Source organism: Biomphalaria glabrata, chromosome 18 (genome assembly GCF_947242115.1).
Source record: "Biomphalaria glabrata chromosome 18, xgBioGlab47.1, whole genome shotgun sequence".
NCBI lineage: Eukaryota > Metazoa > Mollusca > Gastropoda > Planorbidae > Biomphalaria > Biomphalaria glabrata.
This window is the reverse complement of record NC_074728.1, coordinates 21,767,557-21,786,541: the sequence shown is the minus strand read 5'-3', so window position 1 is coordinate 21,786,541 and position 18,985 is coordinate 21,767,557. Positions and strand designations below refer to the sequence as shown.

The following is an 18,985-nucleotide window of genomic DNA, read 5'->3' as shown; positions in this document are numbered from 1 at the left end:
GGAAAGGTGAGGAGGAGGGGAAGACGTGGGTATATGGGCTAAAGGTTACGGGGATAGCTTTGAAATGTATTTTATATTTTAAAAAGTTGTACGACTTGCTTGAGCTCGAGAATTCAAGCCTTCCCAAGCCAGTACACTAACCACTGTGCCAACGAAGTGCTTATGAAAATGAGAATGATTCATAGTTATCTCTTGTAAGTTTTAAAACTTTTACGTGACCCCCCTAATTCTTAACATAAAGTATTAAGGAGACTAATTCAATTTATACCGCCACATCCGTCAAGTACACTTTCTTCCTCTTGTTCTATATAAAGCAAAATAATTACTTACCAATAGTTAAACTAACTGGTTTTTTTTTAAATTGAGTATTGTGTTGTCAGGTACAAGAAATAATTGTGCAAAATTTCCATTTGATCCGAGATTGGGTTGGGGAGATATAACGTGTACTAAAATTGTACCAGACACACAAATGGACAGACAGACAGAGTGAGTAGATATAATCCTAAAAGATTTTTTTATTCCTTTCAACATTATTTCTATATTAAACAACTACCAATCATTACGTTATTGATTATTCCATCATTATGACTACCAAAGAAGTTTCACAGTAATTGACCTACCTTTTAAACTTTGAGTATTATTGCTATTGTCAGCACAGAATGACTTTCTGAAAAATGTTAGTGCTGCAACTAAGTTACATAAATTCTACATTATTAAAACTTATAAAATCTTACAAAAATTACAATGGAATTTTCAGAATCGTAAAACAAATATTCATTGTGACTAACTTAAAGTGTTGACTATGTTGAGGTAATTATTCTCTTGAATCTAGCTCAGTGTTTAAACCACAACAGAGTAACACAAATTATTTAAATTAATTATGAAATTAAAAAAATGAAGTGTGGGTCACATCAACAGTAATGCAACGCCCACTGTCGTCACGTGCGCTACAAGAAAAAAGTCCCAAAATACTTCTAATCACAATGGAACTTCCTAAAACGACTGTTATCAAGAGTTTTATTTAACTTTGTAATCATATTGATTGCCAATTCCTAAATTTTTAATCACTGCTAAGTGTCAATACTAAAAATAAAAATAATATACAAAGCCATAATATATTCACTAAATTAAATAATATCTAATAAAAATTATCGTAAGTTGTAAGCTCACCAGAATATCACACAATATAAAATATTATTTAGCTTCCAAACTATCTTTTAAGCTACCAAATATCATTAAAAATATTATATTAAAAATATCATTAAAATAAAATCCCAAACTACAAATATTAGGAGGTAAGACCACTTTAAACTTAACAATGATGACTTAACTAGAGTTCAAAGTCTGGATGGGAAACAGTTTTAACATTTTGCAAATAGACTGAATTTCTTCAATACGCTACAACAAAGTTACATATTCTATATTATTAAAACTTTCATATCTTATTTATGTATGCACATGTACAACATATAACATAAATTGATATAATGACCGTGATTAAATCAGCTTAAGGATCAATCCAGATACACATGAAGACAGAGCATGTAGGAAATGCAACGGCGCCTGGTGATTACATATGCCCAACCTGTGTCCGCAGGTGTGTAGCAAGCATTGGCCTCTTTAGTCACACAGAAAGTTGCAAAGTGAAAAGATCGTCTCTCGAGACGTACAATGTCACGGGAATCAACTTAATATAGTAATTAAATTTTAAATCATAACAATTACAAAACGTCAACTATAAGATCTATTGAGCTAATACCTGTTTGATTTGGTTTCATCGGAGTCGTCTACAATCATCTTGTTCTCTAGACGTAGGCTCACGTTGCTGCCTTTGCTGTCCCAGTTGATCTCTGTTGATCTCGAGATGAATGAGACTGTATGAGCCCACTCGCTGCTCACGACGTACAGAAACTGCTCAGAACTGAGATATAAAATCAGCTTTAGGATTTCTGGAACTTGCTCTCACCGTGACCGAATCAAAAATATCTATCTATATCTATAATTCTCTTCTTCCCTCAACAGTTTCGACGAGCAAGTAGTAAAGGAAAGATCACTCTCTTATTTCTGCGGAGTCACCCAACGAATTAACAAGAGGAGGGGGGGGGGGGAGAACACGTGGGTATTCACACGTCGCTACGGATGACTGCGCGCTGGACTGTCAAACCCTGCCCACTCCCATCCCCCTTCGTCATGCGGGAGGTTTGGACTAAAAAGTAAACTATCTTCAACTCTGAAGGAATATCCGAAACATGTAAAACATTTTACCAACAAACATTTTACAAACACCAAATAGCAAGGTCGGACTTACGCATTGAGAGGCCCTATTCGAAACGGATTTCGCGGGGCCAAGTTTGGGTAGGGAAGCGGACAATAAGTGAAATTTATAAATTTGTATTAGAAAATAAATTCGTCTATGCATTTTATTCATTCTTTACTATGTACAGAATTACTTTACGAGCCTTGCGTAAAGCAAAGTCATACAGTATATCATAATTATTCTGTTTCCTACATAGATCCCGCTCCATAGCAAGAATTACCAAATGTTTCAATCTATCTTTGAGAATTGTTGACCTCCTGGTAAATCGACATGAGGGCGCGGGAAATCTGTTTTAAGTTAAAAAAAATGTTTTTATTTAATAATTTATACACCTTGAATTAGCGCGGGTCCTATGAAAGTGCGGATCTTTTGAAAGTGGGGGCCGACTGCGGTCGCATAGTTTGCAGTGGCCTAAGACAGGCTATGCAAAATAGAGGCGTATGCTACGCCGCCGGTCAACTAGTGTTCTTGTATTTTTTTCATTCGTAGAATTAATATTAAGTATTAACCAAAACCATAATTGTTAGTTTTGGCTGGCTTCTTAACTTGGAGAAGAAAAGCCTTCATCCAAAAGACCCATTCTGTCATTCGGCTTTATCGAAAAATAGAAAAGGCTTCGAGAATAACCGTGGGGAAAAATCAGGAGCTGTTAATCCTTAGACGCAGGGCTACATCCTGGCAGATCCTACAACGCAGATGATCCCAAAACATATAGGCACCGTTTATAAGCCTCCTTGCACTAAGGCTCCGTTCTAGGATGAATCCCTTATAGCAGTGATGCCCAACCTTATTTGGTCTGCGGGCCATTTTAATTTTCGGCATTCGTGTGGCGGGCCATATCACCAAGAAGAAAAAAAAAATACAATAAACTATTTTTAATAGTTTTATTTGTTGACCTACGTACATAAAGTAATGTGATGCTTGACGTTTCTCCAAAAAGATCTTATGAATATCTGTCTGCATAGATGAAACACCAAGAAAAAGTTTGTCAACACAAATAAGTGCTTGTAAACATTGTGATCATCCTTAGCGCTTGTTTTCGAAGATTGGCAAAATTTTCTGCAGGTAAAACGAGTAGAAGTCAATAGTTTGCATCACTTGAAATTTGTCAAGCAGGGATGTCTGGCGCTGTAAGTCAATCAGTTCCAGTTGCATGTCTGTCGGGGCACTTGACACATCGGCAGCAAACGGATTTTCAAAAAGACGGATTTCATTTTTTAAATTATGAAAATCCACAAATCTTTCACTGCAACTATCCATTAAGAGCCTCAGAAGTTGGGTCATTCCTTCTTTTGGGAACGTGGACAAGATGCACCCTTTCCGCCTGTTGAATGTTGAATTTTGTTTGTAAAGCGCTTATGTCTGTATACACATGCGAAATCAATGTGTGTTTCCCTTGTACTTTGGTGTTGAGTTCATTTAGATGTGATGTCACATAAAAAATCAAATCCCACAATCATGAGGGGCCGTCCAGTTGTGGTTTTGATTTGTCCGTCATAAATATTTCAATTTCGTGTCTCAAATTTAAAAAAAAGTTTTAACACCTTTCCTCGACTTAAACAGCCCCCCCCCCCCGCACTTCACTGGGAAATAGAACGTCTTCATATTCGGAGTCTATTTCTGTCATTCAACGTTCTTGTGATTTGATGAAATGTACAGAAGTGTAGAGCACAATGATCATTACATGGTCCAGATTCAAAACCTTTCCACAGAGATTTTGTTGGTAAATGATGCGGTGAAGCCGCAGGGGTTCAGTTCCATTTGACTCAACCACTTTTAAAATAACTCTTACTGTCAGTCCGCTGTGACATCCAACCATATTTCTAGCGCCATCAGTAGTCACTCCAACTAATTGATTCCAAGGAAGAGCAAGGTCCTCTATGATGGCTGACACTTCTTTGAACAGGTCTTCTCCAGTTGTAGTCCCATGCATGCTCCTCATAGCTGCTAACTTCTCTGTTATATCAGAATTGTTGTTTGAACCGCGAATAAATACCAAGAGTTGCGTGGTATCAGTTATATTAGTGGACTCGTCAGCGCAATAGAAAACTTTTGGAATTCTGCTTCTCTGTCTTTTAATTGTGAATGGAGATTTTCACCCACATCTTCCACTCGCATTGTAATTGTCATGCGAAAAAGGCTGCCAGCTTCTACTGCATTCTTTTTTAGGGACACATTTCTTCCATCACTGCTAGTAAGCACCTTTTTTTTTACACATTTGCCATGGGAAAAAAATGCTTTATTGTTCTACCTAAAATGTGAGCAACTCTGTAGCTGGCCCTTTTCGTTGATTCATTTTCTTGTCTCTTTTTGTTAAATCTCGTCTATCCCCCAATCTCTAGTCGAAACTTGGCAATCTTGTCTTCGCGGCTCAAACCAAGAATGCCACCATATGTGTTTATGTGTTTTATCTCATAATGTGTTTTAATGTTATGTTCTGTAAAAACAGCCACACTTTCTTTACAAATCAAACATGTTGGCTTACTATCATATTCAACAAAAAAAGGAAAGATCTGTCCTCTTTTTCTGAAAGTTTCTACATTCAGAGTCCACTTTTCGTATCTTAGGCTCTCCCACTTTATTAAATCACAAACGTTAAACACTACGGTACCAATGGCTTTGGTATCAAAAGAACACGACCACAAAATGATGCTCTAAACATGCTCTGTGTTGCACACACATGGTGTCAAGGATGCGGCGAGTTCAAGACAGTAGCGGAATTGTCCAAGAATTAAAAATAGCTGTCAAGTCTTATCGCCATTGAAAAAAAAACACAACACTTGTGTTATTACACTAAAACAAGTATTGACTACAACTGTAAGAATAACACACCTAAAGGAGGAAATCATCCAAGAAAGGGTTAGCATTCTAACTTCAAGAGAATAGTTTTTCAACATTTTAATTTTTTGCATTTTTCTTTTTACATTTTGTTCCAATGCTTTGGCGGGCCGGATAGAAGCACGTCGCGGGCCGGATCTGGCCCGCGGGCCGTAGTTTGGGCATCGCTGCCTTATAGCATGGTCCGGATATCTGGCAATGTTCTGTAGGGCTTGCCTTTCTCCATAGCACAGCCGCACAGACCTGTGACGTGGCAGCGAGCTATTAGTCTAAACTACCCACAGGTAATGACGTTGCAGGTCAGTCTTTTGGCCTTATATAACGATTGGTCTCGATCCATTTGCATTCGAACTGATCCCTCTCAGTTTCGGAAGCCAACAGGCTTTACCGATTGACCACCACGTCGTGAAAGCATGTGTAATTATTAGAAAACGTGCTTTTTAAACCGTTTCAACCAAACTTGATTTAGAATCCCTGACATTTGATTTTGTTATAAAAGGCTTGTTATGAATAAAAGTAAAGTAAAGTTCCCCTTTTAGACCTTGTGGTGTATAGGGCAGATGATGTAAAGGTCAATGTTAGGTACCCATTAGAGCTAGGATTCTAACCCCGGTCCCCGATTCGGAAGCCAAGCACTTTACCGCTCAGCCACAGTGCCTCCCTGTTATGAATATAATTAAGAATTTGTTAGTTTATTTGATAGCGATGCTTAAAGCTTGAATTGTAACTTTCAACAATGGTCTCCGTGTCACTATCAATGGGGAACTTACCTGAGGGTAAATGCGATGTAAGACTGACCCCAGGAGTCAAAAGGCACCGCCTGGAATGATGCGATTTTCTGACGGCCACATACAATGATCACAGACAGACTGAACTCGTGGTGGCTCTCAAACTTAAACAAGGCGCTGTCAGTGTAAGTTTCGTTGAAAGTTTTTCTATGGGACAATGAAGTGACAATGAAGCGTCGTTGGTTGTCCAGTGTTTTGGAATACTAGGCCTACTACTATTAATAAGGCTTGTTTTCGAGTGCGAAGATTAATGAGTGGCAGTAGTAGTAGTAAGCCTAATAATAATAATAATAATAATAATAATAATAATAATAATAACAGAGCTTGACCTTAGCAGAGATAGATAATAAATATTGGCGCTTTTCTAAAATAATAATATTTTTTTTTTTAAATAACTATAAAAAATAATGAAGATTATAATATTTATTATTATAATTATAATGCTCAAGAATAGTTAATCTTTAAGTCGGCGCAGGTAAATCAGCATCTCTGAATTAAAATATATATATTGGATGGGGGAGACTCTTCACCAAATAATAATAGAAGTAGTAATAATAAGAAGAAGCTTCTAAATCAGGGGTTCTCAACCTGTGGCTCGCGACCCCCTTGGGGGTCGATTGACCATTTGCCAGGGGTCGCTTAAGACCATCGAAAATATGGATTGTTATTGTCTACTCTTCTATTTCTGTATGTGTGTGTCGGGGGGGGGGGAGGCGCGGCAGAGTGGGGTATTGTAAAAAGGGGTCGCCGAGCTTAAAAGGTTGAGAACCGCTGTTCTAAATCGTGAATGCATTTATTCTCCTTCAATGAGTTCATTTCACAATGGCTTTTAGAGGCTTTTAGAGACTTGACCGACTTTGAAAACACAATAAAACGATACCAACTACAAGCAATGCACGCGTTAAAGAACGTTTATATTCTTTTCAATTATACAAATGTGACGAAACGCGTCCCTTCTCAATACAGAACTGACAAGTGCGGAACTACCCCCCCCCCTCTTAACCACTAGTTTAGCATTGTATGGCCCCCTCTCGACTCTAAACTGACCAGAGTAGAACACAAACATCCTATTACACCAAAGTTAGATCCAACCACCAAATTATACCCCATAAACACACATCCCAAGTTACGCCCCAAACGCCGAAACAAACGTACGCAGCCATTAAGTCCAGGAACATTAAATTTGAAAGTTACGCCCCAAACGCCAGAACAAACACACGCAGTCGTAAAGTCCAGGGACATTAAAATTTGGTGTCCACGTACATCCCTTTGAGTCGACACTCCTGACGCCCATGGCTATTCTAATCACTCCCGTCCACTGTGCCATCGAGAGATTGTCCAGCCTGATAATTGTTGCATGGTTCCGCTTTCATCCTCCTTCGCCCCCCCCCCATCCAGGTCGCGGGTTAAAGAAGTCAGGTGAGTGAGCCCCACATAAAAAGATTGGCCCAATTTAACAATGGGAAGCGTGGTCGAGAGGCCAAGTGCGCTTGAACTTGGCTTGGCTTGGCTACCTAGAAGGTACCCGACACCCGACTCGGGCACAGTTGTGTTTACTGAGCAGCACTGAAAACCAACTCCTAGATACCCTCTCATGCTATAAGCATGAACGTAGCGCTATATAAAAGCTATAATATATATAACAATTCTAAATTCGAAAGACTCGATGGCCATAGGATCGTCACTACTCTAACATACCGCTTGGGAACCTATAAAAGCCGGAAACGAAAGTTTCAGGTTAATGCCATTCTAGATCAGAATCACTGAGAAGTCAGAAGACTCTCAAGTCAACGATTCATTTGGGAACTTTGTGAGGCAAAGCGGGTTGGAAAAACTTTATCATTATTATTTAGTGCGTCTTCGCCTGTAACATTTATGTTCATGTATCATTACCATGATAACACTTGTTTGCTTCTAAATATTATATTTGTAAATCTCTGTGAATATGTGTTCCCCATTTACTCGTCAATGTTGACTTTACTCCCCACGGTGGTCATCCCCCCTACAACTTAGTTAATCCTATTGTCTATTTATGCATTTGTTATTCATTCATATCAATATTCATCTGGACCTACTCACGTCTAGATTATTTCCTTACCTGTGCATATGTACCTGTATATACATTATAATTATGCTTGTTTTTGTTATGCACATACTGTGCTGTTACCATGCATCCTTAGGCCCCGAGAATCAGTCTCGTCTAACCCCACTATTTTCGGCTTGTCGGCCTGCATAGTTATGTGCCCTTTTCTACCCCCTCCCTTCTTCTTGTCACGGTCCTCTGGTCACGAGCGACAGTGGACTTGTTTACATGTGGGTCAATGAGGTCACAGGGGCTACAACCCTGTAATATGGTCCCACTGTTTCCCTCCTCATTTATGCCCCTGCCTTGTACATTTATATATGTATTTGTATTATTATTACTATATTATTTGTAGAACAATTATTATTGGACCTAGTGAGATGCTGATTAGCAAGTATCTTAGTTAGCCTGAGGGAGACGCTCCTATCAAGGACGCGCCCCTCGCCATCCAACCTGTATGGTTTAATAATTCAGGCTCCTCTCATGTCTCATTTCATAGCCTCCTACACCAGGGCTGGCGTATTTTGTTGCCTGAAGGCAGACCTCAGCAGCTCTCCACACATTCCCGTTGAGGGTAAGTCACTCATCACCCTCGACCAGAACTGAAGGCATTCCAGGCTGAAGTCCCAGGACCGGTCTGCATTTACCGCAGGGGTAAGCCCACCGCGTGACATCCTCATCCTCATCACACTAGTGCCTGCCTACCTGCAGGGCACCAGCAACTGGCTACAACACAACGGAGCTTCAACTTACCCCACCCCGGAGGAGAACCTTGAATACAGATAAGTGAGAGACAGCCGAATAAGCAAACCATACTCGAGTTTTATGAGCAACATCCCAGTGATGATATTATCTTAAACGTTACCATAAAATCCTAAACCATTCTGTACATCCCCCCCCCCCTTTACTCGCTGATTGTATTTCTTCTTAATTAATCTTTATTAAATATTTGTTCTTCCACAAAATCATTAAACTTTGCGTTTTGCTTGTGCCTGTCTTTGTGCCTATACAATACCAACAAAATATTTACCACGTTGTGGCTCTAAGACTTTACCCCTAGGAGTCGCAGGCCATCATCCCCATCGGAAAGTGCAAACGGACCGATCGGCAGACTTTTCCCACCACAACAAATTCAATGCAGTAAAGTAGTTTGAGTGAAACAATGACTAAGTTGACAAAGTGCTATATTTGTTTAAACATCTGCCATGTGTTATATAGAGCAACTTACAATCCTACTATTCACTAAGATTAGAAGAAAAAAATTACTAGTTGTTAAAATCAATTAATGGTACTTTTAAAATCAACACATCAATGTAATATCTGTCTTAGTTCTGAGATTTGTAACTTGTATTGTTTATGGTAAAAGAACCTTTAAAGTCTAAGACACTGTAACATTGCATTGAAGACAGTTCCTCTTCCCTCATCAAGGAAATGTTACTAAATGTCAAGTAGAAGTAATTGCCAATGTGTGACAGACATTGTTTAACATTGTTATTAGGCCAATTGTGAAATTATCTGGCACCTTCATGAATAGGAGCTTCTAGCGTTCTCATTATCTCATTAACCGTACGGAAGAATTTCTCTTTACAGCCAGGCTTGTACTGTGAGCTCTTCAAGTCCTATCAGGTTCGACAATGGCCACGACCATTGAATTCCAGAGGCGTAACTAGGGATTTGGGGGCCCGGGGGGATTGACCTCTTTGGGGGCCCCTTGCATTTTGACATTCGACATATGACATGGGATAATGTACGCAAAAATATATAATCCCCAAATCAAATTGGTTCAGTATATTAGTAAACTTAACAAAAAGTAATCAAGACTCTTTTAATGAATAATACCGTTGTTTAGTAATTAAATAATGCACAAGTGACAAATCTAAATTGATATCGCTTCACGTCGTGCATTCTGTGCAGCAAAGACATATATAACATCAACTACATCGATACTTTCTAGTATTTGTGACTTCACTGACATTAAAGCCATGATAAGCCTTTCTTGTGTCATTGTGCTACTGAGATAGCTTTTGATGAGCTTGAGCTTTGAGAATGATCTCTCACATGACGTAATGGAAGTGGCCTGAGTTAGGGGTATTCGGAGGAGGTTGCAAAGTTTGAGCTAACGTAATTACCATATGAAGCCTTTTCCCTCAATATGTCTATTGGTGATTGTATTACTGGTTTGTTGATGAAAAGTGCTCGTGCATCAATGACATCATTGAAAAAGAGATTTGCTATTTATTTCATCATACAAACAGGAAAAGTAGGACAGTTTGTCATAAGCGGGTCTTCATCTAACAGGTGTCTTGGTTCAAGAAGAAACCCAAAGGTATCCATTTTCTTTCCAGCCTTTGAAATCTGCCCTTCATCTCCATAAGAAATCTGTCCGGCACTTCTGTCGCAACACGTTTGAATAGCAGTTCTATTGACAGTCCTACATTAGAACTCAACTTCTCATCAAGTCTTTTCTTTCTTCTGGTTGTTTTGATTACAGGGAATCCATAGTATTCACTACCTTCTTTTGATTTTTCGATGGATTGGGTATTTGTCAGTTTTTCATCATTTTCCAGAAAGCATGAAAGGGTACTAATTTCTTTATCAGCTTCCCGTATATGCAGTCCAGACTTTTGTAGTTTCTTCCGAACTATATTAATTGGGCACAGGAGCTTTGACCAGAATTCAAGATAGGCAAAAAATTCTTAATTTTCCACTGCATGAAGAAGATTCTGTGCTAATATTATATGGTATTACGTCATTGTTGGTTGTTTATGTTTTGTGCGCAAGCAAAAGTATTCAGAGCACACAAAAGTGGGAAAGATCCATATCTCGTTATGCTCGAGTATAGAAATACTCCGATACGTGGACTGCCGTATTCACCATCACAACTGCTGACGAGTAGAAGACTCAGGAAATCATTCCAACTGATACCAAACTATTGAAACCATAGGTAGCTGAAAATGCAGAGACAGTACTCAACGAACGACAGATGAAAAGCAAAGTGAAATACGATGCAAAAGCAAGACTACCTAAAGATTATTCTGTCGGAGAGTTCGTCTAGGTCAAACATGGCAGAAAGCAGTTTTCATGAAAAAAAACATTCAGCACCCAGATCTTACATCGTAAAGACAAACAATGGAATAACATACAGAAGAAATCAACGCTTTTTAAATAAGAGTTTCGATGAAGACATCTCTGGGTACTATGATACCGATGTAGACAATGAACTGCAAACAGTTGGAACAAACGAAACTGACAGTTATAGACCAACGTCTAGAGAACTTGTTGTGCTAGTCAAGACAACCAGAAGTGTACGAATTGTTAAAGTAGTAGACAGGGCCGGCCTTAGGCCACTGCAGCCTATGCGATCGCAGTGGGCCCCGCGCTTTCATAGGACCCGCGCTAATTCTAAGTGGACATTATTAAATTAAACCATTATAACGTATATAAAATAACAGGGTTTTCGCGACCTCCTGATTTTTCAGGGTCTCCAGGAAATCTCATGAAAAGGCAAAATATACGATAAAGTCCTTAACTTTTTAAAAATTTATTCAACTCTCCTGAAGAATAGACGAAATTGACATTTTGGGGTGCCTATAAATAAAAAGTGGCATTGCGAGCTTTCATTTGATAAAAATTTATTGCAAAGACGAAAGTAGGCCTATTTTCTAATTTAAAAAAAATAATATTGACATTATGCTCATCCCTACCCAGACTAGGCACCGCGCGATCCGTTTCGCATAGGGCCCCGCAAAAGCTAGTAGATATCACTCTTAAGAACTTTAAATAGAAGGGTGTGATAATAACTTCAAAAGGATATATGATATTACGTCATTGTTTGTTGTTTATGTTTTGTGCGAAAGCAAAGGATTAAATGGAAATAAAAAGAGTTTCCATTGGATTGAGGAAAGATGAATAGAGGGGTAATAACTCGGGTGTGAAGTTTAATTGTGAAATTATAGACGCCAAACCCGAATAATGGACTATTCTAGCATTATTAAGAATAACTTTTGGATCTGTTATACTCGATTGTGTAAATTTTGCTTCAAGGTTAATTAGTGTAGCCATAAAATACTCGCCATTTAGATCTATTATTAGTAAAGGTAACAAGATACCTGGAATTCTCTGTATATCATGCAGTTCTATTCGTGGCAACAAAGTTTAAAATGTAAAACTAACTTTAAAAAAAACTTTGATTCTGTGGGAAAAAATATTTTTAAAATGTCAACAAAGTCAACGTACTGATAGACCTAGATCTAGGTTTAGTCTTTGTGATAAATTTAATCCATAAATGTTGAAAAAAAAAAGACACCCGTTGACACTATTTGTCAATCAAATATATTAAATTTATGTATTTACAAATAAATTTCGGACACCCATTTGGGAGGGGGGCCCGGGGGGATTTTAAAATTCTCCCCCCCACCCCCACCCCCCACCCCCTTCCGCCCCCCACCCCCTTAGTTACGCCACTGTTGAATACGATCTGAATTTTGTTTTAAATCTTCTATGTATATCTAATATATAAAGCTGACAGTATGTATGTATGTATGTATGTATGTATGTGTGTATGTATGTATGTATGCATGTATGTATGTATGTATATATGTGTGTATGTATGTATGTATGTCCTGAATAAAATCCAAATCCGTTTGACGATTATCGATAAAAATTGGCATAAATGTTCTCTAAGATCATGGCGATACAATAGTGTAAATTTAATATCCCTTTTACAAATAAATAAAGAGTAAATAATTATAAGTTGTTTTTTTTTTTTTTTTAACAAATCGGGTAAACCCGATTTTACAGTATTTTATATTTGATATGAACATCTCGTCTGAACGGGTAAACCCATTATCACGTTCTACGTTTATTTTCGTGGCAAAATAAAAAAACAATTTTTTTACATAGATCTAGATTCAATCCCATAGATCAATAATAACCAAACTAAGACCCTCAGGCCGCGGGTTATAATAGAGATGACTTACGAATACTTGATTTTGATCTGTTTCGTCCTCAATCTTCTGCTTAGTACAACAAAACTAAAGTCTTTCCAGTTCGAGTCCTGCAGGAGGCTGAGCCTCGAAACGTTGACCTACATAGGGATATTCCATTAACACATTAACATAGTAAATGATAGTACACCAGCCGTTCGCCAACGGTAAAGAGAAAGAAAGAAATAGAAAAGTAAAAGAGAAAGGAATAGAAAGAAAGACAAATTGAAGGGATATTAGTGGAGAGAAGACAAAGGTATTAAGAGAAAGAAAGAAAGGTGAGAGAAATAAGTAAGAGAAAGAGTGAATGTCAATTTAAATATTATCATCGTCTACGACAGGACTCTCATCAAAACTGATACATGGAACTTATAGGAAAGAGAGAGAGAGAGACTTGCCCGGAACCGACAGGTCTAGAGGAAGCTGTTTGAAGGCCTGTTGTTGTCGGTCGTTGACATTTAGCACTAAACTGCCGCTAGGACATAGAAACCGCTGTAGGCATAATATACCCTAACTAATAAAACTTCAAATAACTTGAATAACTTTCTTGTGAACAATACTAGGTTTCATTATAATATAGATAAAATTAAATGGATATAATATATAATAAATGTACAAGACTTAACTGTAATATGTATTCTACTAAATCTAACTAACTCAAGCCTAAACCTATCTTCACAATCTCTATCACCTGTCACTCAAACCTATCTTCACAATCTCTATCACCTGTCACTCAAACCTATCTTCACACTCTCTATCACGTGTCACTCAAACCTATCTTCACAATCTCTATCACCAGTCATTTAAACTTATATTCACAATCTCTATCACCTGTCACTCAAACCTATCTTTACAATCTCTATCACCTGTCACTCAAACCTATCTTCACAATCTCTATCACCTGTCACTCAAACCTTTCACAATCTCTATCACCTGTCACTCAAACCTATCTTCACAATCTCTATCAGCTGTCACTCAAACCCTTCACAATCTCTATCACCTACAACTCAAACCTATCTTTACAATCTCTATCACCTGCCACTCAAACCTATCTTCACAATCTCTATCACCTGTCACTCAAACCTATCTTCACAATCTCTATCACCTGTCACTCAAACCTTTCATAATCTCTATCACCTACAACTCAAACCTATCTTAACAATCTCTATCACCTGTCACTCAAACCTTTCACAATCTCTATCACCTGTCACTCAAACCTATCTTTACAATCTCTATCGCCTGTCACTCAAACCTATCTTCACACTCTCTATCACGTGTCACTCAAACCTATCTTCACACTCTCTATCACGTGTCACTCAAACCTATCTTCACAATCTCTATCACGTGTCACTCAAACCTATCTTCACACTCTCTATCACGTGTCACTCAAACCTATCTTCATAATCTCTATCACCTGTCACTCAAACCTATCTTCACACTCTCTATCACGTGTCACTCAAACCTATCTTCACAATCTCTATCACGTGTCACTCAAACCTATCTTCACACTCTCTATCACGTGTCACTCAAACCTATCTTCACAATCTCTATCACCTGTCACTCAAACCTATCTTCACACTCTCTATCACGTGTCACTCAAACCTATCTTCACAATCTCTATCACCATTGATTTAAACTTATATTCACAATCTCTATCACCTGTCACTCAAACCTATCTTTACAATCTCTATCACCAGTCATTCAAACTTATATTCACAATCTCTATCACCTCAATGCCGTGCTGGGTCGTGGTGTAGAAGTACAGGGAGACTCCAGTTCCTTTCACTTCGCTAGTCACGCCGATGTTTGGAAACGTCAGGTAGAAGATTTTGCCAATGTGTGACAGACCTGAAAATGTTGACATTGTTAGTAGGCCAATTGTGAAAATATCCTGCACTTTCGTGTAAGGTCCATTAGGGAATTGGAGAGTTTAGCGTCCCCATAATCCCATTGACCGTGTGGGAGCATTTCTCCTCAAAGACATGCTTGGACCGGGAGCAGGTCATCGTTGGGTCCGATCACTGTAATAACTGTCTCTAATCTCTGCGTGACCTGCTAACTAGTGTAAAAATAAACACAAAATTTTATGAACCTATTACAAGCACGTCGGGGCTTACAAAGACATTCCTTCATGGAACAGTACCAGGAAAAGTGAAGAAGAGGCAAACAGAGAAAGCAATGAGAAGACAACATAAAAGAAGGGACGGGCCTGCCATTGAAAGAGGTTCTGTCTAAGGCAAAGACAGAGAGGGATTGTGCCACAACGGTCCTACAGACTAAGGGAAAGTTGAAGGTAAAGGATCGAAAGCTCTTCATCCCAAGTTTTGTCCGAAATTTCCACAATGGCACCGGCCATTAATATGATTGGGTCATCCCCGTTCCTGGACCTCAATCGCTACATGCAGCTGGAGTCAGCGCTAACCATGTGAAATCCCTTTCTATTTCTTTTCTGTTACCACAAACAAACCGTGTCAAGACCGTGACTCTAGCCAACGGATGATGACAGCCTCTTTGTTCGTCTGGTAATAACCAGCTATTCAGATGTTTTAGAACATGTTCTGTGTAAAAGTACATTTTAGTACTACTGTACATGAATCTTTCCGAATAAACCAGTTGTCTTATAAACTAGTACTACTTTCAGGTTTTTCGAGCATGCACCCCCGCACAAGCGTATACTTAGCACACACATATACCCCGCACACGCGTATACCCCGCACTCGCTTATACCCCGCACATGCGTATACCTCACACCACGCGTATACCCCGAACAAATTACAAAGTAAGTAGAAACAAAATCGTACAACCCTAACCCTTACATATCTAGCATGCGTATAGCGTAGGATGCGCGGTGGCCGAATAAAGACTGGGACTTTTTAATTTCGGAATCTTTAGGGCGCCTCTGAGTACACCCACCTCTAATGGGTACCTGACATAAGTTGGGGGAAAGTAAAGGCGGATAGTCGTTGTGCTGGCAACATGACACCCTCGTTAACCGTGGGCCACAGAAACAGATGACCTTTACATCATCTGCCCTATAGATCACAAGGTCTAAAAAAAAAGAGATACCTTACTTTTTATGTGCAAAGCGTAACTAGATGTAAACTTGTAACAATTGATTCCTGGTATTTATTCTAAAGATTCACTGCCTCATTGGTTCTGTAACTTATCTTGAGATTTATAATGAGATGTCCATAAAGCTTTTCAATGTACATTTCACAACCACATGGCGAACTCTAGGAGGTACAAAGACCCACCAGTATGTCCATAGTTTCCATTGTGCTATGTTTATGAGTAAATTAAAATCCGTATACCCCGCACCTTTAATATCCCGCACAGCTGCCATTTATTTGTGGAAACTTTTATACCCCGCGGGTTGATGTGCGCGAAACTAAGGTAACTAAATATTAAAAGAATAAACGGGCCTCTCTTTTGATATCCAGCTAAGAACAGCTGCTGACTGGGAAAAGTGGAGGGATTTGGTGACGCGAACTGTCACAGCACCCTTACTACGAAATTCAAGGGACAGATGAGAGATGACATGGTTAATGATACTTATACTTATAGATTATAGATCTACACCACTTTTAAGAAGAACAGTAAGACCTATCTGTTTAAAACTTTTTTAGATTAATTGTAATTACAAAGGCACTTATATGTTTGTAATGTTATTACAGCGCCTTGAGCCTACATTTAGTTTGTTAACAGCGCTTTATTATAATTTATCAATAAAAATTATTATTATCTATTTATAATAGTCTATTACTTACTATTGACTGAGGTAAATAGAACATGCAAATATACCGATATTATTACAATATTTGTATTGACTCTCACAAGAACTGAGGCTGATGACATAATGTCAACTTCAATGCGATCTAGGATCATTTTATAAACAGAAATAATAATAATAAACTAATGTCTGAAAATGTAATTAGATTTACGAGAACAAATCTATTGTAACTGCGCCTCGAGCGGGAAGTATCAAAATTAGTATTTCCGCTTTAGAACACGCTTAGCGTGAATCTATAAATAGAAAACTTTTTCGAAAAAAAAAAAATTGCGTAATATCTATATCCTGTAACCTATTGGGTGAGTCGTTATGGCATCAGTGCTAACTCTTTCCCAACTTTGTGTATCTGTTAACCCATGCTACTCCGAGAGAGGCAATTGAAAAAAAAATAATTTTCTTTTCATAATATTATTCATTCCATTATTTTCAAATTTCTTACCCGGAAATAATACATCTGGAATACTAGAATTTTTTAAAAAATATTTTGACTCTATGCTTTTCTTTTTACTAGCAAGGAATTAAATGAGTAAGTATGATGGACTTATTCTTTTCCTTTTTTTTTACCTTTTACTTTTATCTATCCCTGAGTGTGTTGGACCGTTGGGGTACCATTCAAGATTTGTCGACAATCTTTTTCCATTCCACTCTGACAGTCTCTGTCTTTTGCCTTAGAATCTCTTTTAATGTCAGGCCCGTCAATCTTTCTTTTTTGTCTTCCCTCGCCTTTGTGTCTGTCTATTCTTCTTTCTCCTGGTACTATTCCTTGAAGCAAGGTCTTTGAGAGTCCCGAAGACCTTGTAAAATCGGCATAGAGTTTTAGCTTGCGTTTTTTTTAAGGATAGTTAGCAGGTCATCACGGGGTCCAGTCGCTGCGATAAGCCTGTCTCTCATCTCTTGGTCTGTGATGCGGTCACTAAATGCGCAAACCCAGGTATTTAACTTGACCAGAGAAGTGTAAGCAATAGAAAAAACATACACAATTTTTTACCAGACCTACAGGCAGAGTGAGTTGATATAACTTGGTAATAAATACATAAAGAAATAAAACACCTTACACAAACACGTCCATCCTTCACATTTTTGAAATCGCAAATTGACTGACCTTCTTTTTAGAGTACAGGCATCTTATCCCATTCTCAATGTTGTTATTTTTTTTTCTTATCTAATAAAATATTGCTGTAGTACACTAAGCTTTTAATAAATTGCATAATTTTTTTTTCGCTGCATACTTTTTATTTTTTTATATTTCATTTGGGCCCACCAAATTTACTTCGCCAAGGGCCTTCCATTGCCGGCCCTGCTCCAGACTATCACCGAAAAAAAGAACGATAAGCTTTTAAAACACATTTTCCATAGTCGTACCTCCCTTTAGTTTGAAATATATTCACTGTTCCTCTTCTAGTAACAATATACGTAATACATCATTTAAGAAACAGGTCATGTTGTGTAGGATATATAGTAGCCATGTTGCTTCACACGCCCATTGAAGCATTTGTTTTATGTTAGTTTTGTTTATAAAGAAGTATTCGTACTGTTACTTCTACAAATATAAGATGAATACACAGTGAAAAAAAAAAAAAAACAAATAAATACCTAAATGTTATAACATTTTAGTGACTCTTATATATACATGTTTTAGCAATATTTCTTGTTTATTTAATAGCCATGCCAAGATCATTTGTAATGCTTCAATTCATTATCTCCCTTTGTGTCAAGGTCTCTAAAACAGGTAATAAAAATGTAAATATATTTAATATATAAAAAATCACACACTCAGACGCAGATATATACAATTCTTAAGGATGGATATATACCCGAAGTCATTTTTGAAAATTTTGTTGTAAATACTAAAAATATTCCGTTAAGGACCAAGACTAATTTCCGGCTTCTATTATAATTTGAGTATCAAGATACAGTTTCAGAATTAAAAGTAACAGCTGCTCATGCTCATTGTAACAACCTCCATATAGCAGCCAAGTGGTACCATCATACCGCAACGACTTGAGCACGCATCATTCCCCACATTGCATTGATGTCCTACAGACCCTAATGTACTACTGATCCTAATGCCTTACTGACCCTTATGTCCTACTGACCCCCATGTCCTTCTGAACCTAATGTCTTAGTGACCCCAATGTCCTATTGACCCTCATGTCCTACTGACCCTAATGTCCTACTGACCCT

At 38.1% G+C, this 18,985-nt stretch overlaps 1 protein-coding gene across 1 annotated transcript in view; it reads right to left on the bottom strand.

Annotated features, from left to right (window-relative positions):
• LOC106056336 (uncharacterized) overlaps positions 1-16,992 on the bottom strand; it is a 35,855-nt gene extending 18,863 nt beyond the window's left edge. Inside the window, exons 1-6 of the mRNA XM_056017858.1 lie at positions 16,779-16,992; positions 14,741-14,859; positions 13,006-13,112; positions 5,926-6,090; positions 1,760-1,921; positions 621-667 (exon numbers count right to left, since the gene is read on the bottom strand). Of these exons, the coding sequence (XP_055873833.1) occupies positions 621-667; positions 1,760-1,921; positions 5,926-6,090; positions 13,006-13,112; positions 14,741-14,859; positions 16,779-16,896 (718 nt within the window). The 5' untranslated portion in view covers positions 16,897-16,992. The remainder of the gene's footprint in view (positions 1-620; positions 668-1,759; positions 1,922-5,925; positions 6,091-13,005; positions 13,113-14,740; positions 14,860-16,778) is intronic.
• Between the last annotated feature and the right edge of the window lie 1,993 nt (positions 16,993-18,985).